The sequence below is a fragment of the Bombus fervidus genome, chromosome 7 (assembly GCF_041682495.2).
Source record: "Bombus fervidus isolate BK054 chromosome 7, iyBomFerv1, whole genome shotgun sequence".
Classification (NCBI taxonomy): Eukaryota; Metazoa; Arthropoda; class Insecta; order Hymenoptera; family Apidae; genus Bombus; species Bombus fervidus.
Window position 1 is genome coordinate 15,836,802 of NC_091523.1, and position 27,193 is coordinate 15,863,994.

Consider the following 27,193-nt stretch of genomic DNA (forward strand, 5'->3'; position numbering starts at 1 on the left):
AAAAAAAAAAAAAAAAAACGTTTCATTGGGAAATCAGGGTACGTGGAAATACTTTTCTAGGCACTGTCGTTGTATGCTGCGATCATTCCAAAACCATAAAATTTATACGTACCAATGCGTCTTTCTATCGCAATCGGTCGTTACGAACGGCGAACTCGAAATTTTCAACTTACGTGCGTTTTCTCTTCGTCGCGCAGAAGAATTCCAATACGAACGTGCTTCCGCCAACGCATCTTTTCGTCGCAATCGTTCGTTGAAAAAGTCGAGTTCGCTTCTTTTCGTCGCGTAAAGGCTCGGAGATGAAACAGGGAGCCCGGCGACGAATTACAAGTTTACATGTTTATTTGTCGCGTTTGTCGCGTTTCTGGTCGCGCGTCTGTCGTTCCTGCGCACCAAAATCGCGCGAAACGAAACAGAGATTTTAGCTAAAGGGTGACGCGACGCTTTGACGACCAACAAACGCGTCGAGTCTCGCGTATGCTCGTATCGGTTTCCAATCGAGCGTATCTGCTTACCAGTGAATTGGATCAAAGGTCACTCCAATTAATCCGACATACCGTTCGAAGTTGGCGAAATTTGCTAAGGATAATCGAAGTTTGACATACCTCTTCACTTTGACACGTCGATATTGTCTGCGTTTGAGTGGATGTCGGGTCGAACCTTGAGCTGCTTCGAGCACAGCTGCTCCGACGACGTTCGAACAGCTTCTTGAATTGCGCTTGCATGGAAATTGTTAGTAAAGAACGGAGCCAAAAACTCGACCGGTAAGGGAAAGATGATGGTCGAATTCTTCTCCGCAGATATGTTGCTCAGTGTTTGTAGATATCGTAGCTGTTGGACATACAGTGAAAAATTCAGCGAACGTTGAATTTGTCTTTTAGCCATTTCTATCGCGGAGTAGTTGAACGACACGCTGTTGTTTAAAAGTAACGCGACGCTCGATTGTTTTCGAATCATTCGCGTTAGATATTAGGTTTGTTTCGAAGCCCTCAAAATTAAATTTCTTTGAGAAATCACCGTAAACGAATAATTATAATAAAGTTAAGTTGTATCGTAGCTTGGAACTCGTAAAATTTCGCTACGATATTAATTCGATCGAATTATCTTACGAAAGAGCACACCTATGGAACGTAACACACATGCAACTGTGTTTTTACACGACACTTTTTAACGATTCTATTGTATTATAATTTAGTTAGTCGACGTTGAAAAATTCCAATGTCCATTTGGATTGATATTTTCGAAGCGTTAATATTTTCCGCGGTTTTTCCCCTTGAATTTACCGTTCTAATTTCGCTGTACGTTCTCCATGGAATTTAATTACAGTCTGTTGGTAGATTTTTTATTTTACACTCTGTTTTATGGAGAAATTGTACAAAAATTCTCTGAATAAAAGTTCAACATTTTAATACAAGCAAGTCTCTTCGATGCACGCAATTACGTTATGGCCAACGAACGCGTCTGTTGTTCGAGTGTGATAACGTATAAACGTAATTGGTAAACATATTTACCGTAAGAAACATTGCGAAAAAAATATTGCGTTATCGCGGCGTTGATGAAAGTATGAACGCGTTGAAATAGATCTTAAACTGTTTACCAGAACACGTCAGAATCTAAAAGCTATCGCTTTCCTTCTAAATTATGTCACGATATTACGTCGTAAAATAAGTAAAACGTGCTACGTGCAAGTGTCTATGGAAATTAGCGAGTTAAGTTGGGATTAGGTTCTGGTCAGGTTTCGGTGCTGTTTGGATGGATAGAATGGTTAAACGAGGACTTTCGAGAGACCTGCGTTGATTCCGTTACCGACGACTGTAGAAAGGTCGCCATAGTAACGTCCCAGAGAAACCAAAATAATTCGTTGGACGAAGGCTTAATTTAGTGGTACAGCGTAATTAACGGTAGATTCTCAAGCACACACAGAGCAGCGAGAGAAGCAACGCAGTGGAATTACAAAGATATCTTTGACGTTCCTCGAGGAGACAGTCTGGAACGTACCTGAAGAGCAGCTGGACTCATGGAGATGACATCACTGGCCTCTTTCAGAGCACGGGAAGCAAGCATCTCTCCTTCCGCTGCAATCACTTTGGCCCGTGCCTCCCTTGCGGCTTCCGCCTCCGTGGCCATGGCTCGTTGCAGCTGCACCGGAAGTCGAACGTCCTTTCTAAATCACGAATATCCGTTACGTTTCGTTCGATCTACATCTACCTGTCTATGCTTTGATGATTACGAATAAAATTTACTCGCAAAGGGTAAAACTAATTTCTTGAATGAATATCGTAAGTTAAAGGTAAAATTCAACTAAACCAAAGGACTATCAGATTTATTAATATTAGTAGAATTTAGTTTTAATTTCGATCAAATCGATGCAACCTCGCTATTACCGTTTTTACAGCCTATAGCGATAAATACGATCGCCGATACTGATAAAAGTAATATGAAAGTTAACGAAATCAAATAAACCCATTGATCTCAGAATGTCTGAATGATTCGGTCGATCCCATCTCTTATAAATTTAAACGTTCCTCTGCATGTGGCTTACATCGGCACAAAGAGAATTCGATAAGTATTTGAACAGCAATTCGTTCGATAGTGCTCGTTTCCACTTCAAGTTCAAAACGACCGTTCGCTGAGTGCAAGGGACAATACGGTCCGTTACGAAAGTAGTGTCGACACAGAGGTCGCATAAAGCAAAGAAACCTCCTTTATTCCGGCCGTGTCCATGGAACTACGCCAAGCAACTTACCCTCTTCATCGTAACTCGAAACTATTCGCAAATGTGTCCGCTCTTGCGCGCTACTACAGAATGCCCCATTGCGCGTGAGATCTCTTTTAAGAATATGGATGATAAAACAACTTCATCTTTAACCCACAGTTATGTATCTTACTATGTACGTAGCTTTGGTTATTTCCAAGTCATATTTCTACGCTGTTTTACAGAGTTTTCCAAAGACAATTTTTATTTCTCTATGAAGCCGGGAAGTTTCCAACTTTTACTGATATTATCTCAGGCGATTATATATCGTTGGAAGATACGATAGAAGAACAGAGAGCGATAGATCAATAATTAAAGTCGATTCATTAGCTGGAGTTTTAAATGGAGAATTAAATGAATTTAGTTGTACGAATCTGTTTAATATCGTGGTCCTATATCGATCGAAATATATGTTTCTGGACACGTTTATTGCATTGGAAGTGAAGTTCTGCGTGGAACAGGTCTGCCCTGGAAAAGCGAACTGGAATGTTAACGAAACGTTGGAACAAAGCACAAGGTGCTATTACAAACACGACTAGAAGCCGAAGAACCACAAATATATAATTTTCATGTAACTATAAAAATGTAATACTATGAGAATGAAATGTATAGAAGCTGATAAAAATGCTATATCAAAAAATAAGGCAATGCGCTAGTACTATTTTGTAGCCACAGTTACGCTGTTCATTTAAAAACTATTTGTTATTAATCTAAGAAAACTGGTTCATTAATTTTTAACAATTACACTATTGATTTATAACAATATGCTCTCATTAATTAAATATAATTATGTTATTAATTTATAATAGTTATACCGTTTGACTATTATATAATAGTATAGTTATTTTTTGCATAAAGAGGCATTTGATATAAATTAACACAGTTCTAAATCAAAAACTAGTACTACAAAAGTATGAATTTAGTTTTAGCTTGTAAAAATTATTAAAATTATAAAAATGGTTATTGTAATAAATTGCTGGAGGCGTCAATTTGCAATAAAAGTTAAAAACTTATTAAATTTGATTGTATTATAATGGAAAAATCAGTATTTACATCGGCAAACCGTTAACATGCGGTTTGCCTATTGTCACCTTGTCAAGTGCATGTCATCAGGTATATAAGGAACATGCGACTCGCGCGCGAGTTTCTTTCTCTTCGAACTCTCGTAGTGTGAGGATCGTGGAAAAACTGTTACTAATTGAATTGTCAGTTAATAACGTTTGCGCTATTAATCAACAACATTTGAACTGTTACTTCATAACACTTAAGCAATTAATTTACAACATTTAAGCTATTAATTTATAACATTTAAGCTATTAATTTACAACATTTAAACTATTAATTTACAACATTTAAACTGTTATTTTATACATTTAAGCAGTTAATTTACAACATTTAAGCTATTAATTTACAACATTTAAACTATTAATTTACAACATTTAAGCTATTAATTTATAACATTTAAGCTATTAATTTACAACATTTAAACTATTAATTTACAACATTTAAACTGTTATTTTATACATTTAAGCAGTTAATTTACAACATTTAAGCTATTAATTTACAACATTTAAACTATTAATTTACAACATTTAAGCTATTAATTTATAACATTTAAGCTATTAATTTACAACATTTAAACTATTAATTTATAGCATTTAAACTATTATTTTATACATTTAAGCAATTAATTTACAACATTTAAACTATTAATTTAAAACATTTAAGCTATTAATTTACAACATTTAAGCAGTTAATTTACAACATTTAAGCTATTAATTTACAACATTAAAGCAGTTAATTTACAACATTTAAGCAATTAATTTAAAACATTTAAGATATTAATTTACAACATTTAAGCAGTTAATTTACAACATTTAAGCTATTAATTTATAACATTTAAGCAATTAATTTACAACATTTAAACTATTAATTTAAAACATTTAAGCTATTAATTTACAACATTTAAGCCATTGATCTAAAACAATTACTCCATTAATTCTTAACAATTATAGCAATAATTTATAACCATATCCTCCCATTAATTCAAAGTAATTATGCTCTTAATTTATAACAGTTGTACCACTAATCGAAAGCAACTCTACATTCATTGATTTAAATGAATACCATGAATTCGTTGTGAGTAAATTAATGATTTATTTTGTTTTATTTAATATTTCCGAAATCTTTCAAGTCCCTGAAGTGCTATTGTCTTTCTATATAGCATTATTTTTTAATTTGTATTCTAAAGTATTTAATTTCTCATTTCACTATTTCATATAAAACCAGTAGTAACGCAAAGTGTACCTATTGAGTGTCTATGGATGGAATGTAATTTTCTATGTCTGCTCAAAACCAAGGAAACAGCACCGTATTCGTGGAATGAAGGAAGCAAGTGTAATTTAACCGAAGGCAGCGACAACTCACCATTCATCCATACGCACTACAATTGGTACCTTGCATGGTTTCGTTTCTTCTATGGTAAGTTCAATATTCAAGTCATTCTAATTAATAAATTTCAATACACGCTACTTCTTTGTTATAAAATAATTTTACATCTCTGCTTCCAATGCTTAAAAACTGTTTATGTAAATGGGACCCGAGCGTAGTTACCTCCTCGTGGTGGGTCCCGGTAATTGGTATCGTTTTCCAAATAATAATACACCAAGTACTATTTTGAATATTAGTATTATTATTTGAAAAACGATATCAAGCTAAAAACTACTTGAATATAGTCTGGTCTTGATCATCCAAATTAATTTTGGTGATCTAGACTGGACTAAGACCCCCCCGCGGGGGCAACGTTGGACACCGTGGGACATCGTGGGACCCCGTGGGACACCGTGGGATGCGTGCGTTTTAGCTTTAATTAATCATAAGATAGTTAGCTATGTTATGTGCATTGTAAGCTCATTTCGTACAAAGATACTTATCCATCTTGGAACGAAAAATATAAATCTCGTCTCTCTCGATCCCCTCGCTTACCACGTTGGAAAAATTGTTCCCGCGATTTATCGGTTCGCGATCGCTCAGTTCTTTCAAACTGCCGCGTGGCGTACTCGCTCGCGCGTATTCCGGGTACGCGCGGGTCAACGTACACGGGACAACTCTTTGGATTCGCTGGTCGCCCAAGGACACCTCTTGTCTTGGTGACTACTCGACGACTGCTCGTTGTTTGCCTCGAATCGCGGGCGTTGTCATCACGCTGGTGATACCTGTGAATCTGTTGACGATTGAGTCGCAGTTCTGCAATACTGTCCGATTCGTACTTCGGTACTTGGACAGGGGACCTGCGTTTAATGTCCTCCGTAATTCTGTTCGAACTCGCGGGGGTGGACCCCACTGTTCAGTTGGGGCCTTGCCTTCGTAATCCTGTTCAGCGGTCCCTCCCCGGGTTCAACTGTTCAGTTGGAGTGTGTTAAATTGCAGGCCCATTTGCTGGACACTGGTATCATCGGTAAGTGCCATCGACCGTGATAAGATCCAAACGACGTGACAGGAATCGAGCGAAGGTCAATGCTTGCGCTTCCACTGAATCTTAGGTTATCTGGTGCACGAGGGTACGACACGTAGGTTTGTTAGTTCTTTCGAGAGATCGTGATTACGTTCGTTCCGGGCGAACCGCGGTATTTCTTTCATTGCCTGATTGCTCCTTTTCCATAGTAGCCTCATTTCTTTTCTTTCGTTCCAAGTTAGACAAATGTATCTTTGATACGGAATGTTGCCGATAGGGTTGCGAATTATTGTACGATGTTTGTAGCGATCGATGTAATCGTTGTGTGTGAGATACATGTTGCGTTGTGTGGGAGATAGATATTGCTTCGTGTAAGCTTTGTTTTACGTTTGTAAAGATTCGTGTAACTGCTGCGTAGGAGATAGGTGTTTCGCGATTAGGCTACGAAAAAACTATCTCTTTACGCAGGCCCATGATCGAGTAGAGTCAGAACTCGACATTCTTGCCAATAGGTTGAATGTCGAGACCGATGCATAATGTTAAATAACTCATGGGCGGGTCTCGTGCGTAGTCACCTCCTCGTGGTGAGACCTGGTAATTGGCATCGTTTTCCAAAAATTGATCAGTTGATTAGTCTTTGGAAAACGATGCCAAGCTAAGAACTACGCACCAGTCCAGTTTGGGTCACCCAAAGCCGCGAAAAGAATTTTGGATGATCTAGACTGGACTGCACCGTGGGACATCGTGGGACGACGTGGGACATCGTAGGACATCGTTGGACACCGTTGGACAACGTGGGACATCGTTGGACACCGTTGGACGACGTGGGACACCGTTGGACGACGTGGTACACCGTTGGACGACGTGGGACACCGTTGGACGACGTGGGACACCGTTGGACGACGTGGGACACCGTTGGACGACGTGGGACATCGTTGGACATCGTAGGACATCGTTGGACATCGTCGGACACCATTGGACGACGTGGGACACCGTCGGTCCAGTGTGGATCTCCAAGAGCCGCCAAAAGAATTTTGGATGATCTGGACTGGACTGCAACGTGGGACATCGTTGGACAACGTGGGACACCGTTGGACGTCGTTGGATACCGTTGGACGACGTGGGACATCGTAGGACATCGTTGGACATCGTTGGACACCGTTGGACAACGTGGGACATCGTTGGACATCGTTGGACATCGTTGGACGTCGTTGGACACCGGTGGACACCGTGGGACATCGTTGGACGACGTGGGACACCGTCGGTCCAGTGTGGATCTCCAAGAGCCGCCAAAAGAATTTTGGATGATCTGGACTGGACTGCAACGTGGGACATCGTTGGACATCGTTGGACGACGTGGGACACCGTTGGACGACGTGGGACATCGTTGGACACCGTTGGACGACGTGGGACACCGTCGGTCCAGTGTGGATCTCCAAGAGCCGCCAAAAGAATTTTGGATGATCTGGACTGGACTGCAACGTGGGACATCGTTGGACACCGTTGGACGACGTGGGACACCGTTGGACGACGTGGGACATCGTTGGACACCGTTGGACGACGTGGGACACCGTCGGTCCAGTGTGGATCTCCAAGAGCCGCCAAAAGAATTTTGGATGATCTGGACTGGACTGCAACGTGGGACATCGTTGGACATCGTTGGACACCGTGGGACACCGTTGGACGACGTGGGACACCGTCGGTCCAGTGTGGATCTCCAAGAGCCGCTAAAAGAATTTTGGATGATCTGGACTGGACTGCAACGTGGGACATCGTTGGACATCGTTGGACGACGTGGGACACCGTTGGACGACGTGGGACACCGTTGGACGACGTGGGACACCGTTGGACGACGTGGGACACCGTTGGACGACGTGGGACACCGTGGGACACCGTGGAACATCGTGGAACATCGTTTGTTTATAAAGATTAATGTAATCATTGTGTAGGATGTGGATATTGCGTGTATGCGTGTTTTGTTTGAAATTTGGAACGATTTGTGTAAGCGTTGCGTAGAGATGAATGTTTTTGTAGTTGTATACATTTTTTTGTGTAGATCGTTAATCTGTAACTGCATGTAATCGTTAATTGTGTACTTGTTTGTACCGCCGGCTCGTTCGTCTCCCCTTCCTTCCCCCTATCACTTTGGAAGTTACACAGAGAAACTAAGGTGCAAGAAGTCATTCAGTCGTTCCATGTCATACCAATAGTATGGATCGGCTTGCGTCAGGTTTGCAACGTATTCAAATCTGTTAGTGGCGTCGGTTCTTCATTACTATCATTACTATATTTTTCGTACTCTTCATTCCTATATTTTTTATTATCGTTTATATCTCGATATTAATATCATTTAATTAATAAACATTTATTTAACGATTCATTGAACATTGAGATAGTGAAATGAAATAATTTTCTGAAACTTCTTGTTTTAATTTTTCTTCAGTCGTCTATTTACTAAAGGATACTGTTATTAGCTTCTAATATTAGCTTCTTTCGTAAGCTTTTATAATAAAATTTGAGTTTCACTGTGATTTCATTTAAATATTTTATACATTTGTTTTAATTTCTAGTTATTTTTTGTGCAAGTTATTTATCGATAGCAGGGATAATATAAAAGTAACAGGAATATTAATATATGAACTCAAAGACGACTAATGATCAATCCAATGAATTTATTTTAACTAAGACAGTTTTGTATGAATAATTCTGTTGTCTTTTTATTCGAGCATGGGTAACGTTTGATATACAATTTATATTTAATTTAAAGTATATTTGATATACATTTCATAATAGATAATTTCTTAATTATTTTGAATACTAAGATGAACGTAAAGATCATTAAATAAATTATTGTTCTTTTTCCGATGCATGAAATCGTTCTCTTATTTCAAACGAATTTTTAACGAATTATTTTATTGTTTCAAATTGAGTTGTTTCTATAAACATTTCACTTATCGATTATATCACAACAATTCACTCGTGAATTTGCTACAGTTAACGTCATAAACTTGCAACTTAGTTTAATTATATTTAGTGGCGAACTTTTGAATTCTTGCAAATATTTTCCAATATTTATAACACGCGACTATAGTGTATTAGTGGAATGTATATTTTGTATTCTAATAACGAAAATTCACAGTATATATTCTACTAGCGAATAGTATAATTCTTGCAAACAATTGCATCGCATTCACGGTTTTCATAAACATTTGTTCGATATCGAGAAATATCTCATAATTTTCAACTAATAATTTTCATACTTGTTCCAATTTTTTAATAATAATTTTTGAGTGTAAAAAAAATAGCAGTATTTTCTAAGTAAATGTTCGACAGAGAAAAGAAGGAAATTGTCGAAACGATATTTCGCTTCTTTTCCACCCCCAACCCACCCCGCTATTAAACAGTTTTATTTTCAGGAAATATTTGTGACCGCGCGCAATGCGGTTGTAGAGTCAGTGTTTGCTACGCGATAATTTCTTTTCAATATTTTAAAATCACGATAGTTTTGATTAAATTCGATCGAATAATCACACGCGAAAGTAATAAAATTTTATCAATCATATTTGTACGCGATATTAGAGTTCTTGTTCGCCGATTATAATTTAAGCGGTCGCGGTAACGTAGTCTTTTATTTTTCTTTTTTTATATATTTATTTTTTCGAATATTCGTTTTCGGTATTAGAGTCAGTGCCTCCCTCAAGAGGATAAAGCCTCTCCAGGAGCTCAAGAATGTAAGTAGTTTTATATATTGTATTTCAATTTGTTCTATTTATTATATTTTGTTTGAAATATTGTTAAATATAAAATAAAAATGATTGATAATTTAGAAAGCTTTAAATGTCCTTTTTAATTGAAACAAAGTCTTAAAGTATTAACATTAAAGTACGATAAAACTGTCTGATGCGCATAAAAAATCACTGAATGTTTTGTTCTCAAAACTTTTATATTAGAGTTCCAATTTACATATTTATTAGACGTTACTCTTTATTATTGCTAAAGTTTCAAGTTTGTTATTATATATTAACGATATTAATGATATCTTATGTTTTGTTATAGACATACCACTGCTTCAACTTCTTCATCTTCTTTGGGAATGTTCTAACAGTGGCTCAAAAGCCAAGAATGTAAGTATTTTTACATATCGTACTTCAATTATGTCTATTCTGTATATTTTTCTTCGATCACTATCGATTAAGAAATACGATTTGATTGAAAATTTGGAAGGTTAGCATTTTCCTAGGTTATTCTTTCATTAAAATAAAATAAGTGTTAAAGTCTTCATACCGAATTACGAAACAAATGACTAACATATTTCTGAAATCATTAGATTCTTAATTTTTAGATTTTAAACTTTCATATTAGAGTTTCACTTTTTATACTTACCAAAGTTTATTAGAATTTCAACCTTTATCATTACTAAAGTTACTAAAGTTAATAAACCGTCATTTTTCATTATCTCCAACTTTTCAAATAGTCAATCACTCATCGTGTTTTGTTCTCTAACAGATTTTTCGCATCCTCCATTTCCACCATTGGCCTTTCAACGGTTCCTGCCTGATGTTAGTCTCCCTGATGATATTCGCTGGGATAGCGCAGCATCCATGGTAACGTATCTGGGAGCGGTGGCGCTCCCAGCTGATGGAGGAGGACGCCAGGCGGCCACACCGAGCCGTCCGCGCCGTGCTTCCCAATTGGGAGGCTTGGAGAGATCAAGGCGGGGTTCCGCTCACCTTCAGGACGACACAGATGCTCGCCGGACACGGGGTCTTCGGTGAGTACCTGCTGAAGATCGGGCGGGAGGTGACGTCCACCTGTCACCACTGCGGGGAAGAGGAGGACACGGCACAGCACACGCTGGAGTTCTGTCCAGCGTGGGCGGAACCGCGGCGCGTCCTGCAGCTCGACATCGGCGAGAGGTTGGCTCCGGAAGCGGTCGTTGAGGCCATGCTCCGAGGGCCCCGGGAGTTTAACGCTGTCCGCGCCTACTGCGAGGAGGTTATGCAGAGAAAGGAGCGGGCAGAGAGGGACCGGAAGAGAAGAGCCGATCCCAGTAGATCATCGCATCAACGTCGCAGGGGCTCCGTACGACGCAGGGGCGCGGCGCCGCCGTCGCTGCCCCGGGTGCGACAGATTAGGGGACGTGGCGCTAGGAGGAGTGGTTCCCCCTAGCTTCCCAACTCAAACCGGGATGCCTCCCTAGACAACTACAACGGCAGGGAGATAGACGACGAGGCTGCACTCGGTAGTGATTCGCAAGAGACCCCGGGTGCACCTCCGAACGTCGGGATGACCACCGTGGGGTTTTAGTCGGTAGGAGTCCGACACTACACGGTCGTTGCTACGCAGCGCCGAGTGTCCATGAGGATTTCCCCACGATAAAAAAAAAAAAAAAAAAAAAAAAAAAAAAAAAAAAAAAAAAAGCATCCATGGTAACGTCCTCTGTTTCTCCGCATCGAACGGTGAGTCGCATGCATTTCTGTTCCTCCGGTCACTCAATCATGTCGTAGGATGAAAGGTCCGAATCGGCACGGGTGACTGGTTGTATTACGTAGAATTTTTTGCGAGCATAGTGACCGCGGGTATTTTTTATACCCGTGAGCAGTAACACTCTTTTTTCAAATTTATTAGTTTAGGATAGGTCTTCTTGCACATGGCGATTATAATAAGTAGTTTTTTAATAATTAGGTTAAACATATACACTTGAGAATATATTCGTGTTATTTATAAATATGCGGGTTAATATGATATACGTATGAATATTTGCAAATGGCAAATATCTACACGAATATACCTGTATGACATATAAATATACTTGATTTTTAGCAATGAATTGATCGTGACAATATTAAGTCACGTTTATCAGGTAAGTCAATATTAAGCAAAATTCATCTTTTTCCGTACAAAAATGTGTAAAATTTTACGTGCAAGAAGACACTTCGCGACAGGCAGATGTTTTAATCAAAGCAATAATTTTGAACACTGCTTCTGCATTTTCGAGTATATGCTTTGATAAAGAGATCGCCTGAGATTATTTCTTTCTTAGTAATATATTTAGAGTCAACTGTTCCATTTGATCGAATCTTAATCTTTTTTCAATTAACGCTACCTCTTTTGCAATATTAAAATTTTGTTCTTATTTATGAAATTAATAAAGTAGAGTTATTACAATATGAAACGAAGTAATGAGATATAAAATCAAAGAAAGTTAGTCCGTTAAATAAAAATTGGACAAACTAATCATCTTTTTAGATCAGGATTTTCAGATTTAACCCTTTCCGTGCCCATTGTCAGGATCTCGTTCACGTGCCCAGGTGCTACTTGAATGGGAGAAAGACATTGGGCACGATGATCTAGAATTAAGTAATGTAATAATTTCTCAGCGACTGACGATGCGTTGGTGTATCGTGCACGACGTAATTTCCACATTGTGTATGCGTGTTATTAGGCCGTGGAATTGCGTCGCTTTTTTTCATTCGTTAAAACTTCAAATATTAAAAATATCGAGACATATATCGATTCAATTTACATCCCGATACAATCACAATTTGTGATAATATCATCTACGCGATTAAGTGTAATCACTGTCTTAATATTGCTATCAATTGCAATTATAATTCCAAGTTTGCTTATATTTATTTTAAAAATATAATTTCTTTAGACGCGTTTTATCACGTTTTACGCAATGATCGCTAGCCTTCGTCAGTCGATTTCAGGAAAAAGGTACGTACCTTAGAGTATGCATGTTATGTTAAGCTCGGGTGTCGGAGGCGTCCCGGGACGTCCTCTCTAGTGTAGGACCTTTGCACCCGGGCGTTTGCGTGAGAACCGTGGAGCGAATGTGTTGGTGTGCCCGTTTTGCCATTTTTTAAATATAGCGCTAGGTAGGATAGGTAGTATACTTTCTGGTGTGTCTGTTAATTATAAGTAGGTAGGGCCGGGCAGGTTGGCACAGTCTCTGGTCGGGTAGGCGCGTTTTCGTGTGACCAACCTGTTTCTGGAAATTTATTTGAAAAATCGACGGCGAAACCGGCACGAGCAGAGCATGCTCTCGTCTCTGGTTTTGCCTCTCGATTTTTCGAATTTCGCGGTCGCGGTCGCGAATGGGCGAACGAACGTTTATCGCTCGAGCACGCACGTGCGAGTGGGCAACGATCACCGGTGTGATCGTTGGTCAATCCATGTGCATTTCGATCAGCTTCCGCGGTTTATATTTTTATTTTCAAGTTTTTTTTTTTGTTTGCGATTTAGAAGACTCGAGCTTAGATTTAAGTTTCAGCGGGCATTGCGCCCGAAGAAAGAAGAGGCTATAAGCCGAAGAGGCCCGACAAACTGTCACTCAAGAGGGCAACTACTAATGGCTCCCCATCCTCTGGGTCATCCAGAGCATGGGAAGTCATTCTTGTTACTACTTTGTCACTATGCTCGCTTTTAGTATTTGTAGTAGTAGTAGTAGTTTTTGCTTTTTTGGCCGATATATATATCGGTCCATCGTCCCATTGGGCAAATCGCGATTTTTCTTATTAGTGTTGCGACAGATCAATCACGGGTTGAATTAGTGTTGCGAAATAATATCGCGGCTTTTTATTAGTGTCGCGAAAGAATGACTACGGTTTGAATTAGAGTTGCGATAAAATGACAATCGCGTTTGCTTTAGAGTTGCGAATTACGAATATCGCGTTTGCATTTGCAATTTTTATTACGAATTTTTAGAATTTCTTAGAGAATTATACGTATCAGAATTTATACTGCCTTCTATCGTTTAAAATTAAATTATAAATATGTTAATTTTTAATTAATTTTCTTTAATACTTAGAGTTGCGATATTATTCCATCGCGATTTCTAATTATTTTTCCTTTTAGCGTTGCGATAACGTATGGTCGCGTTTTGTCATGTAGAGTTGCGTGTACAAAATGCCCAAACTCTCCGACTGCATTTGTCGGACACCGTTGCTGGATCACACGATACAGCTACAAAAGCTGTACAAATGTGATCGCTCATCAACAACCTCCTAAATGGTTGCACTGCGATCTCTCGCTATTAGTGTTGCGTATTGTTTAAATACGAGTGCATGGATTAATATTTGTTAGCGTTGCGTATCAAATTTCGGGAATTTTCAGTTTTTTTTTTTTTTTTCGTAAATCATAGATTAATTGATATTGCAGATATAACGAAGCACTCTTCGCGTTTGATTTTGAGAATTTTCTGTTTCATAAATATTAGTAGTAAATTAGCGTTGCGAAACAAGAATAATATTCCACTCACGGTTTGTCGATATAGAGTGGAAGACGATCGAATTTTAGTAGCCCTTCTGGCTACTGTATTGTTTCTTTTTCAGCACCCCTTATTACTGCGTTTGTTACTGAAAATACTGCTATAAGACACATTCCTCTGTTAATGTTAACGTTACCATGATTACTAAAAATTACCATGAGTAATAAAAGAACTTTATTACGAATGTAATAAATATATATACAGATACGAAATTATAAGCTTTTTCATGTTTAATAAAGTATAATGAAATTTTTTATTGTTGCTATGAAGGCTTAAAATTATTTTTATTAAATCGTTAAATCGATATTATTTTTTAAACTACCTACTAATTTATTTTACATAAATTGAAACTTAATTCATTACTATTGGAATCGATACTAGCGGTTGTTCGTTATTAGAAGCATAATTTTTAGAATTTTTTCGTCCTCGATATTCTCAATATTTTAACAGTGTTGTAGAATTTTATAAATATTTGAATTTCGTTTGCATGAATCCAGGTTCATTCGCGATCATCGTTCATTTGTAACAAAAATTCTGGAAAAAAATTCGGTTCACTATGCTGAAAATCACTGTATCGTAGGAAATAACAGCTAGTAAAAGTTAAAAGACAAAGCAAGTGATTTTATAATAATCGATTTTTCTCTCATCTCAGTATTCAAATGAAATTTTCAATTTCTAATTCAGTTCAAATTTAATTACTTAAAATTCTTGTTCTCAAACTTCCTATTTTCGTTTAAAAAGATACAAATGATTCTCTACTTTTGCTAAAATTTAATCAAGACTATTTCATCTAATTGATCATTAGTATATTAGTTTTATGTATAAAATATTCTCGTTTTAGAGATTCCTGTTTCTTTTATATACTAACCCAGTAAATGAGTTTGTTTCTGATTTATCAATTTACGGAAAATACATTTCAATTACATATTTGAATATTTCATAGCATTTGAAATATGTAGCATGTTTAAGGCTCGAAACAGTGAGAGAAACAAAGGAAGTGAACTAAAGATAGAAGCTAATATTACGAAATAATGTTTCAGCCTTACCAATCAGGCAGCAATTATACATATTTTCTAGAATTATATTAATCTTTCGCGGATTGAATTTATTTGAGGGTGTTTTGTGGCATCGATACAAGAGGGCTGATACTCGTACGATATCCCTTCCCTTTCCCTTTGTTACATTTAGATTGTTACGTAAGTGTGATTTACGGTTAGGTAGGCTACTTTGAGGTTGTAATCTAAGTAAGTAGATAAGGTGTAGGTAGTAAATAGGTTGATATAGTAGTAAGAAGTATGGCATCGTAGTGAAAGCATGGTGTGGTAGTAAAAGCATGGTATTGTAGAATGTATATGTTGTATAGTAGTTAATTCTATATGGCACACATTTCATCTTATTCTCTTGTCCTTTCTGTTTAACTCTTAATCATAATTAATTGTTATAATTGTAAATCATAATCAATTAGTTTTCATCGTTGACGCGACGATAATGTGAATATATATGAAGCAGTGTCCCATATAGAATTACAATTAGATTAAGATTTAATTTAATTTGTAGATTTCACGTTTTCATGAATCCTAGTCAGGTTTCTAGTTTTCGCGTCGGTTTCTCTTCTTAAAGCTCCTTTTGCTGTTTGTGCAAACGAACACCAAAAGGAGCATTTATTTGATGATAAATAAATTTTAGATTTTTTTGCGTAAAAGGAGGGCGGATGGGTCGCGGATAGGGTGGGTCTCCATTCGCAGCACCTCCACGTGGTGAGACCTGGGCAATCAGTATTATTTGATATATAATTACTAATTGTGTCACTATGCGGTAAAGCAATTAACTGTATAACTGATACAATTATTAATTATATGGCAAGTAATATGAGTTAATTGGCTGCGATCCTGACTAGGTGTTCGTATCAATTCATCTATGTAAACCTTTTATAAACATTCGCAATATGCTTTTTTATTTATAAATTATGGAGTCATAGGGTTAGAGGAAACGTTAATCCTTTCTATTTGGAAATTTCATAGGGTGATTTTCGATATGCTCCTACGGATTACCATCGGTAAGCGTTTAACGTTCGATCTACCATTTCTTTTGCAAAACGTCTCTCAATATCATGGTTCTCTTCTCTACGGCTTGTACAAAGTGAGTTGTCGCCCATGTGTCGTTCGATTTGAGGATCACTGTGCGCTCCGCTGTTTAGGCTGACCTGCTTTCGTTCGCGTAAGGAGGTTTGCTCGCGTGCAAGGATATTTTCGTTGATTTTTAATTGTCGATAACTAAAAAACAAAGCCGAAATTGCAATTTGTCCGTGTTATTTTGGTTTCAAGAATCAATCCTGAGATTTCCTGAACACCTGTAGCCAAACATTCTATATATCATAATTTTTATTTAAACCGCCTAGCCTCTGGGTCTCGTCGAACCCGGTCGTCGGACACCACGTTCCATACTCTGAAAGTTAACATTCCCCGATGCAGGAAGTTAATCGGAGTTCGTTGGTTGGAATAATTTCAATTTTGTATCTCGTATTTTCGCGAGGACGTGACGAGGTGGCAGGTGTCGCGGACGGTTCAAAAATTCCGCGATTATCGTATCTGTTTGTCTGTCGATAAGCGGAGTTACGCCTCGTATACGCTCGCACGTTATACGTGACGGCTTATACATTTAAGAGTGGCTTTAGGTCGAGGTAAAAAGCACTGCTTTCTTTGGCTAGTTACACTCGACCGAAATAAAAATGCGCTCCGTCTGCCTTTTACGTTTCTCCATTCGCTAGACGATAGTCATTTTTAAAACAACAAGATACGTTGCGAACGTTAATCCAAATATACGAGCGCGACGATATTTTATGCAATGCATACGTTGCCAAAATGCACTTTGCCATCCGGTACGGTTGACAGCGGTATAAATAGACTTTCGACGTTGCTTTCTTCCACTTAATCATTAAAAGTCTCCAACTATCCGCAAGAATCTGTATGCATCTGTTTGCATCTCGGTAAATTTCCAGCGACGGAAACGTATTAGGACGTGTATTAGGTGGAAAGCATATAGCGTGGTCATAAAATCAGCTGCGTCAAAATCTGGAGTATTCGAATTTGATCTTCCACCTTAACATCGTAAGAAATATCATTCTCCCGACAGGAAGTAGCAGATACGAATGCCACTCGTACAGTGATCCTCGCAGGTCTTTCACGTCCTCGCAGGTCTTTCACGTCCTCGCAAAGGGCCTCTTTCGAAAGGCACTCGAACCTTTTTCATCTTTAGAAATAGACGGCATCAGTGTCTTCTTTCTATTGGGACGCGCGACGTTGTGAACGTCGAGACTAGGGCTCTTCTTTTTCGTACATCTCGTCGAGGGATCGCAGCCACCCTCGAATACTGGCGTTTATGTGCGTTCACGTAGCGCACGCACCCTTCTGAGCATGTACGTTCATCGTGTATCGCGTACATCAACTTCCCTTTGACACTTCACTTTTTCATACGCTTGAAAAGGCTCGAAAATAACAATTTGATTTTGTTATAGGATTTGAGAAAAACTATCGAAGTTCCAAGAGAATTCTTAGACCCCATACTTTTATATTAATAATTATTTGATACTATTGAAACGATTTAGATTTCTCATAAGCGATATCAAAATTATCGATGGAAAATAGAAACGGAAGGAAACGTTACGATCGGATCAAGCGTACTATGAATAACGAAGAATAATACGGAAGATGGCAACGTAAATTGTAATTTCAAGAGATCGAGATATCGGTTCGACTAAATTAAAATAAACGAAAGGAAAATAAAATATTTCGTGTCTGATATATTCGTTCTTCTATAGTCTAGGTATTTTAACGCGGCTTTTCACGTCGCGACTGGTATCTCAGGATAGTTCTCGAGCCAGCTTCTTTAAAGATAGCACGGTTTCAGCTTAGTGACGATTCCGGGACATACGAGTATTTAACTACGTGCATGCACAGCCTCGAGTGCCATCGAGTTATCACGGTCTACCAGAGTGGTTCTCGTTTCCCTTGGGACGTATTCTTCAACGTCTCGACGTTCTTAAGCTCGTTGCATCAAAGAAACGCGACCGCGCGCAAGCATAACTGAAATTATACCCCACCTGTTCCTACCTTCCAACATGCATTACGTTACTATTGTACTATATTCCGAAAATTCAATCTAAGCGAAATGAGAACACTTTTAAACAAACATAGATATCGTTCTCGTTCTCTCAGATAGCTATTATAATAAAGTAGAACTCGCATTCTCCGTGTAAATTGACACGAAATCGAAAATTCCCTCGATATCGCGTCCACCGTAGAAGTCGAATGATTTCATCGAGCTTGTCGATACATCTCGATCACACACATTTTTCATCGTATGTTCTTTCCAGCAAGTTCAATGGAACGAGATATACTCGCATCGTGGAGTAACCGCATCGATTGAACTCTCTTCCGCGTGAGATGGTATTTATCGTTGGCTTATACATCAAGCATTCATTCGTTTCAGCATGATCGATACGACGCCGCGAACCATTCTTCTTCACGGCGACTGATTTTTGATTGTATTTAACCAAGCTGATTTCCAATCGACTATCGGCGGTCTGTGAAAAGCAGCAGAGAACATTTCTTCGAACGTAAATACGGATTCCGTGCACGATGATCGATCGATCGGACGTTAATTCGGTGACGAACGACATAGTGCCTCTTCGAGAACTCGTCTCGGCTTTCCTTTTAAACAACTTTTCGATTTTATCTCGGCGAACAACAAGGGTTGACGCCTGCTTTACTCGTTACGAATCGTGGGCTCGTTGTTTGCTGCGTTTAAAGCGGATGTTCCAGCTTTTAAGGGTTGTTGGGATGCTTCGAAGAGCGGAGCTCTCAACCAGCAGGAAGAAATTCGCCGCGTCAGATTTCGATTAGCCATTGTATCGAGTGTACTCACATTTCCACGCGTTCGACCTTGACACCCCAAGGATCCGTAGCTTCGTCCAGAGACGTCTGCATGGTGTGGGAAATGGTTTCACGTTCCGAGAGGATCTCCGCTAAGTTCCTCGTACCGAGTACCGTCCTCAGTGTACTAGCAGCCAGTAATCGAGTAGAGTGACTGTAACATCATGAATTTTCTTTTATCGACGCTAGAACCACCAAATAATAACCAGAACAATTTGAACAACAGTCTTCGTATTGATTTCTCCAAAAATGACTAAAGCTTGGTAAAACGAATAAAAGTATATATCGATTCTATTTATTTATGCGTTAACATATTCGAATACGCGTTAATAGATGGCTAGTTCTAATGTCTAGCTATACGAAATATAAATATCAACGTGGAGAATTAACTTCTGAAAAGTAGTAGTAGGGACATTGACTAAAGCGGAAGTAATTTCATCTTATAGGAACGAACATAGAAAAAAGCAGTATGTTAACGTCGTAATTAGTACTGCGGAGAATTTTGTCAAGTTTCGTGTCATGCCAGCATGAATACTCGTACAATTACGCCGACGTCTTTTCCATAATTGAACATCGGTCTGGCGTGCTCCAGTTAATTAAACGTCGGCCGCTTCGCGGAGGCTGTCACGTGTGTGGTTTAAAAACGTGCGTACGAGGACAGGACATTGGCCAGTCCGTTCTCACTCAGCGGAGCATTAAATCCTATCTTTCTACCAATTTCTACCTTCCTTCCGACGTCCCCTGCTTCCTATTAGCAACCTAAACTAACCGCACTTTTTTCAAATACTATTCTCGATGGAAGAAGAAAGAGAAACACGTTCGTCGAATTTCCTAGAAACGCGTTGCATCGTCGCAAGCAGCGAAAATTCCTGCTTACTATAGGAGCCACGATAAATCTTATTTTTCTACCAATTTTTAGCTTCCGTCTGACATCGATTCCTTATTAGTAATTAAACTAACAGTACGGATTGATGTTTTTCTTTTTTAAAAGAGGAATAAAAAACGACTGGTTGATCGAGTTTGTTAGAAACGCGTTGCATCATCGAAACAACGGGAACTCCTGCCTGGAATTATCGAACGCTAGACAGAAACACTACGCGAGTCGACAGCGGACTCGATTGCCGAGATTTCCAGGTCGATCGTGCCGGCGCAACTTTTACGCAATTAATCAGGCTCTTCCTCTGCATGGCGCAAATTATCCAAGTAATTTTGTCACGCTCTCGTAATTCCTCGAGGAGCTGTCTCTCGCATTTTTCTCCAACATCGGTGATTCCCTCTCCGGATGGTTCTGCTCCGTTCTCTCGGAACTGTACGGCTCCCCTGATGCTAATTAAAATTTCAGAAAATAGTGTCCGCGTTAATTAACCCAGTCGTTCAAGAAGTTCTAATTAATTCGCCGCGTCTCAAAAATTTCGTCACCTACGTCCCATTTCGTCTTAATTCAAACCGCAAATATGACGAACAGAGAGAGAGAGAGAGAGAGAGAGTCACCGTTATTTCTTTTCATAGTATTTGTTATTTATTATTTGGTATTTGATATCTAAATATTTGATCTCTCGGAGAAATTGTTTATAAATATATGATGCCCGTGGCGCAAAATATTGAAATTTCGTGGACGTTGTAAGAAAACGCGATTTTTAACGACGTCGTTATTCTATTATGATAATATGCTACATTATATCGCGCTCCATTATGTAATAAGACACGATACGTCCGTATATTGATAAAATATCACGATTATATTGATAAAATGGTGCAATGAATTTGAAAATGTATACAGAAGTTAGAAGATATTTGGTCATTCGAGAAGTTCGTAGCGTTTTTATCACGAAACAATGAAATATATTCATATGAATTGTTGATGATTTTTACAATATTTAATAGGCAAAACAATTTTCTATCCAAGTCCCAGTTCTTTAATAATAATCGCAAATATACGAGTCGGCATAAATCGCAACGTTAATGAAGTTTCAAAACGTTTCATATAACGCGTGTATTATATTCGTAGAAATTGTCTCCAAGACTTTTCCGAATCGTTGTATTTCTCTAATTTTTTGATTCTGTTTTTCTTCCATCAAACGTCGTTTTCGATTAACGTTTCGTTTCTCGAAAAAGTTAATAACGCGAGAATAGGGGAGATCGATCGTTACGTCGAAGAATAAATTAATAAGCAATTTTCGCGTGGAATTTCGGTGAAATTCATGTGCAAATGGTCGACAAACGAACTTTCAATTCGGTGTGACGGTGCCACCGAGGAAATTGCGCGATGATGTCGCGCCACATCCAGTGTATTATTTTTTTCTCGTGCTTCGTTCAAACCAAGAGAAAATCGTGACTGGTAATTTTCATTCCCTCTCTCTCTCTTTCTTTCTTTTTTCCACCTCAACTTCTCGTCATTTTTTCCCTCGTTGGATCGTACTATAACACGGTCGCGTTCCTGCGTTTTCATTTCGTTGTTTGTATTTGGTGATACGCGGGCGAGAAGAAATAGAAGAAGAGAAGGTGGCGCGAGGGGAACAGAAAACTAAATGTTACGAGTCTTTCAACGAGCTGTCGCTGGTCCTTTCGCCAGCCATTTGCATTACGCGGATGAAATCTCTTTTACGATAGCGTACATTTCCTCGGACGGTTCCACTTCCGTCTCCCTCGCGACGCATTAGCACGCTTTCTGCGTGCCGCGTTCATTTTGCCAGGTTAGAAGGGAAAAACAGGGTTACGGTATTACCGCAATTAAAAATTTTATGTGGTTTACGACGTCACAGGCAAGAACCTCGTGTTCATTCTGATATTATACAAGATCAGGTACTTGCTCGATCCTATAATTTTATCACTGTCATATACAACTGGTTATTCAAGTAGAATAATCGACGAGATCGACGTGTATGTACGTCAGTTTGATACCAGCTATTTATAAATTAGCCAAACTAAAGCGCGACGTTCTCATAAAATTTGGAAGAACGCTCGATGTTAATTTTACTTCGCGAAACGAGTAGAGAAATATCTTTAATCGTAACAAACGCGAACAAAATGACGCGCTTTCCACGTTATGCCGTATATTTTGTTATACTAACGTCGCTGGAACCGCAGCTAAACGTAACTGGGTCCAACGATGTACAATAGGAGGATTTTTCGCATATTGAATTGATTTATTTGAACGGAAGGTAACAGACAGTGGGGGGAATTGATGAACTTGTACGAGTTCAGAGGAATAGAATTCTACTGGTTTCAAATTTACATTGTAATGGAATTCTACTGTATTTCGACTTAATCAAATGTTGAAAATTTACAGAGATGCAAGTTGAGATTAGTTTGGCTTTTTACAATTAGCGATACATTTGTACGAGATCAATACTGTATTTCATTTGCTTAATTAAAGGGTAATTCTATGCTTTCGATATTTCCTGCCTTGATTCGCTCAGACCAACGAATCGATGGCATCGAACTTCATGTACCTGTAATTGGCTATCTTGATTACGGCATTCAGTGGCTCCTTTATGCGGTAGTAGATGACCGCGTCGACACTCACCGTGACGGAATCTTTGGTGAGAACTTCCTGCGGTGGAACATCGAACGACACCGTCCTCAGGTCGACGCGCACACAGTTGTCCACGCATGGCATCACGAAAAACGTCCCTGTTAAACGATGGCATCGTTCGATTAACAAATATTTGCCCTGTCGTTTTTCATAAAATCGAACGCAATTGTTGTAGCGCTCGACATACCGAAGGGTGAATATATTTTCGTGAAATTTTCCAATTGAACAAGTAGTTACAAGTAGTTAAATTTATGTAGCAAATATTAATTTATACGTTGCACTTATGACGTTTACACGGTGCTTGTTAAATACACAGATAAATAAATATCGTGCCTCGTTTCGATATATAAACGAGTATCGAGCGTCAAATGAATTAATTTTTATTCGATAATCGAGAACAAGAGGAAGTTGTACTTAATTTGATATATTCGGAAAATCTGTAGAAAATCATAAAAATGTATATTTTTAATTGAAAAATTCGGTAGTCATATTCGGTAAGCGTTTATTGCCGTATCGAGGTATCTGCCAATAAATAAAAATTTATTCCAAAATATTTATGCGTCAGTGAATTATCGAATTTACTTTTTCACAAATGTTCCGTTCTTATTTTCGATTATTGTCAAAAATATACCATAGCGTTTCACGACTCGCTAGACAAGTTACACGATGTGATATGTCGAAGTATTTATTTGCGTTGTATTTCGAAAATCATCGTCAATCATTTTCGACTTCTACATTGAAACGTAAGCAGTGGTCTGGCTAAAATCAGTATCGAAAAAATTGTATCGCGAACCCACCATGTGTTCATAAATCGCTCTTTAATTTTTCTTCTTGGCCATATTTCAAATATAGCAGTCAACGGAGGAAAAAGCTAAAGCAAACGAACGTGAATTAAATATAAAATTTCATACAGCTCCCCTCTATTATTTAAACCATTTTCCGCTTCCCTCTGTTCGGAATTTCAATCATGTCGAAGGTTTCCTCGCGTTCAAAGCACGATCACGAGCTTATTATTCAAACAGCTTGTTTCGGAACGAAGAAAAGTGAAATTGCGTTGGCTATTTACCTGGGCCGTAAGCGTTGCTCTTCAACCTTCCCATTCTGAATACAACCGCTCTTTCGTACTCCTGCACGACCTTGAACGTGAAGCACAGCGAGAAAGGAAACGTAACGAGCACTAGTAAAAACGATCCTATGGTCGCGATCACTTCGACGAATCTCGTCATTGCGCCGACCTTGTTGTCGTCCATCGTTTCCACGCGTGCCACCGAGGAGTCCTCTATTTTCCCAACAAATAAACCAGAGAAAAGGAAAATGACGGGCGTTGGCAGGGTTACAGAAGGAATTACAACCCGGTCGTAAGAGGATCGAAGCTACCTGCGAACGTTGCACAACAAACGTCCAATTTCGCGAGCGTTGTGGTTACGCTCGATTGTTTCGGCTAACTGTATATAAAAAATATGTAAATAACGTGCGATTATCAAGCGTTTAGAGAATCATTTCGCAAAATAATTTATCGACTAATAAGATCAGGGAATCTACAAGTTGCAAGCTATACGCATTTTTTTTTTAAACTATAGAATTTTATATCAAATAACGTTATCGGATAACTTGTAATTTGAAAACTTTACTTTCCAAATTTCGTTCGTTTAATCATCGAACCGGTTGCTGTAACGTACGAGAATTTATTAGTAAACAACGAGAGGAACGTTCGTCTACAATTTCGTTGTTACAAAATTTTGCTAAAATGAAATACGAACGTTCTTTGGCTTAGTTTTAAACACGCTATAACGTTACGCTACGACGCAACGGAAGTCACGACGCTCGTCTCAACGTGCATCGAATCGACTGATTCGGCGAGATAGAACGTGGAACGTATCGCAAGCGCAATCTCTTTCCGAAAGGGATGGAAAACGTTTGGAGTTTCGGTCGAGTAATTAATGGATGTTCGATGGGGGTGATTTGTCACTGGTTATACGGTCGACGATTTCCTTCCGTTCGGCGAGCGCGTGTCCCTTTTCGGTGATACCGCGTGCAAAAGCAATCATGCAAAGGCCTCTCTCGCGCGCACGGATCGTCCTCGGTAAATTGCGCGTGAAATGGAACGGCTGCCAGAAAAGTAATTCGTCCCCCCACCCATCCACGGGCTTTCTCATTAATTTCATCGCACCACTCTGCGTTTCTCTGCTTTCCTTGAAAGCTCTTCAAAATCCACCGGACGCGATTTCGCCCCGTCTCACCGTTCCATTGTCGCGAAATCACGAGAATCTTGGCATCGAATATCGCTGAGTTTATCATTTAACCCGTCCCAGTCTCGTTCACGTTGACATTAAAGGCTACGATTGAACGAATTATCGAAGGTGAACGAATTATTTTTTCACGTAGAATCTTCTCCATTGTATCGTCGTTATTGCAACATTCTGTATTCGATTGTTCGGGTGTATCGATAGCCTAAGGCCGGTTTCACACGCAAATACACGCATCGCCGATAAGCGTGAACGTTACTATATTTGTTTCAACGCTTCGTCATAGGGTACACGTCCGTGTGGAAACGGCCCAAGGCAACAAAATCAACGGAATCACGAGCGGAATTTTAGAAGAGGACGATTCGGCAGGCGGTTTATTTCTGGATTAAAATACGCATTAATAAGCTGGGAGTTCGTTAAAGGGACGAAAGCTGACGACGGTGTAGTACGAAACATCCGGCGTTAAAAGTACGATTGTCGATGATTTAATGTTTATCGAATCAGACGCGTACAGAGCTGGAAATGGCGTCTATTTTAGATCATGCGATGCGCAACGCGAGCGTTACTCGCTTGAAATTATTTATACCGTCAATCTATCGCGGCGTTACCAGCAAAGAGTATCTTTCTTTTCTCTGTTCGGTTGACGAATAATAGCTCGGTTCGAGTATCGATACTTTGGAAGGAATCGCATTTACTAGATGCATGGCTACGCCGCATTATCGTTCCTGTCGTCGCGAAGAGAGAAAGTACAGCGGAAACTATGCGACATTTGTTTCATTGTTACAACTTTCGTCCCCTTTCCTTCGTTTCTTTTATTTCGCCACGACTTTACAATGAACAATGAGAAAGTATCGGGTCATTCCATAAGTAACGTCCTATTTTACTTTGCACGTTGATTTTTTTCGAGGAAAGATCGAACGTCGATTACGTAGAAATTTATAATCAGCAGTTAGAAAGATTAAAAATGATGTTGATACGGAAGAAACGATAAATAGCGATGGACGAAAAGAGTAAACCTGTTTCATCGTGACGAAGCTGATTTTCTGTAGAAGCGACGTTGAGAAAAATAAAAGAGCATGATCGAAGGACACAGGTGAAAAACATAAATCACATTTCCTGTTTTTATACGGGCTCTGTCCTGAAAGCAACCAACTTGTGGATATATCTTTCCACTTGGGTGTGCTGTTGTGAAAAATAGGGTTTTACCATTTATGGGAGATTTTTATGAGCGCTTTCTACCAAGCTCCGTGACCCTCTAGATATTTAGTCGACAATGGTAGGTCGTTCGGTACGAGACGAAAATCGTGAGCACCGCGTTTCACGATGACCGAAATCGTTGAGCAAAGAATTCGCGTTAAATTTTGCAAAGAATTTGGCCATTCTTGTTCCGAAAGCATCGACGTAACTCGTAAAGTCACCGGCGCCATCGTGAATGGAGATAGAAATGATTTCGCCTTATAAACTGCGAAGAATCGTAACGAAAGAACCGACAAAGACGCGAAATTTTTCAAAGTTACGCACGTAAACATGAAAATTACTTATGGAACGATCCGATACTATGGAGCAACCTGGTGTCTCACTGAACTCAACGAAGCACTCGACTCCACCGCTGTCGGTTTTCGCGCATCCGTAGTGTACCATGCCGCGAAGGATTCAACCGCCTCTCTCAATCCGCCCTTTGCTTTCCTTTCCTTTCTTTCTCTCTTTCCTTTCGCTGTCCGTTTCTTTGAAGCACAAACCGAACGGAACCGCTCGGTCGGACAGACTTTGCTTCTCCGACAGAAAACTCGCTGCAACGTTTCCGATACACTTTCCACTCTTTAGTTGTTCCCGCAGCGATCAGCCAATCGCTGCATCGAATTTCTTCGAGTTTCTGCTTTACCTGTCAATTCGAAACCCATCGGTTTTAACACCGTGTCGAAGAATACGCGAGAATCCGTGCACGGTGAAGGCGATTCGGTTACTAAAGCGGCGCGAGAAGTCTGGCGAGAAGCTGGCAG

The 27,193-nt window shown here is 39.2% G+C and overlaps 1 protein-coding gene across 2 annotated transcripts; it reads right to left on the reverse strand.

The window, feature by feature from the left end:
- Positions 1-263: 263 nt before the first annotated feature.
- On the reverse strand, positions 264-27,193 carry LOC139988707 (band 7 protein AGAP004871). Of its 2 annotated transcripts, none has more exons than XM_072006402.1 (6): positions 27,076-27,193; positions 24,014-24,226; positions 22,865-23,045; positions 19,405-19,566; positions 1,999-2,164; positions 264-831 (listed from the first exon to the last, which is right to left on the reverse strand). In XM_072006402.1, the coding sequence occupies exons 1-6, from the start codon at positions 27,092-27,094 to the stop codon at positions 610-612; spliced, it is 963 nt and encodes a 320-aa protein (XP_071862503.1). In that variant the 5' UTR covers positions 27,095-27,193; the 3' UTR covers positions 264-609. The 2 variants fall into 2 exon arrangements, with proteins under 2 accessions (XP_071862503.1, XP_071862504.1); XM_072006403.1 differs by lacking the exon at positions 27,076-27,193 and adding an exon at positions 26,774-26,995.

Bases quoted from the DNA above. Each gene is read 5' to 3' on its own strand.
- LOC139988707 (XM_072006403.1), bottom strand. From the start codon at position 26,834: ATGGTACACTACGGATGCGCGAAAACCGACAGCGGTGGAGTCGAGTGC. The intron at 23,046-24,013 runs GTAAATAGCCAA...ATCGTTTAACAG, and splicing joins GAGCAACGCTTACGGCCCAG to GGACGTTTTTCGTGATGCCA. The intron at 19,567-22,864 runs GTACATGAAGTT...ATGATGTTACAG, and splicing joins ATCAAGATAGCCAATTACAG to TCACTCTACTCGATTACTGG.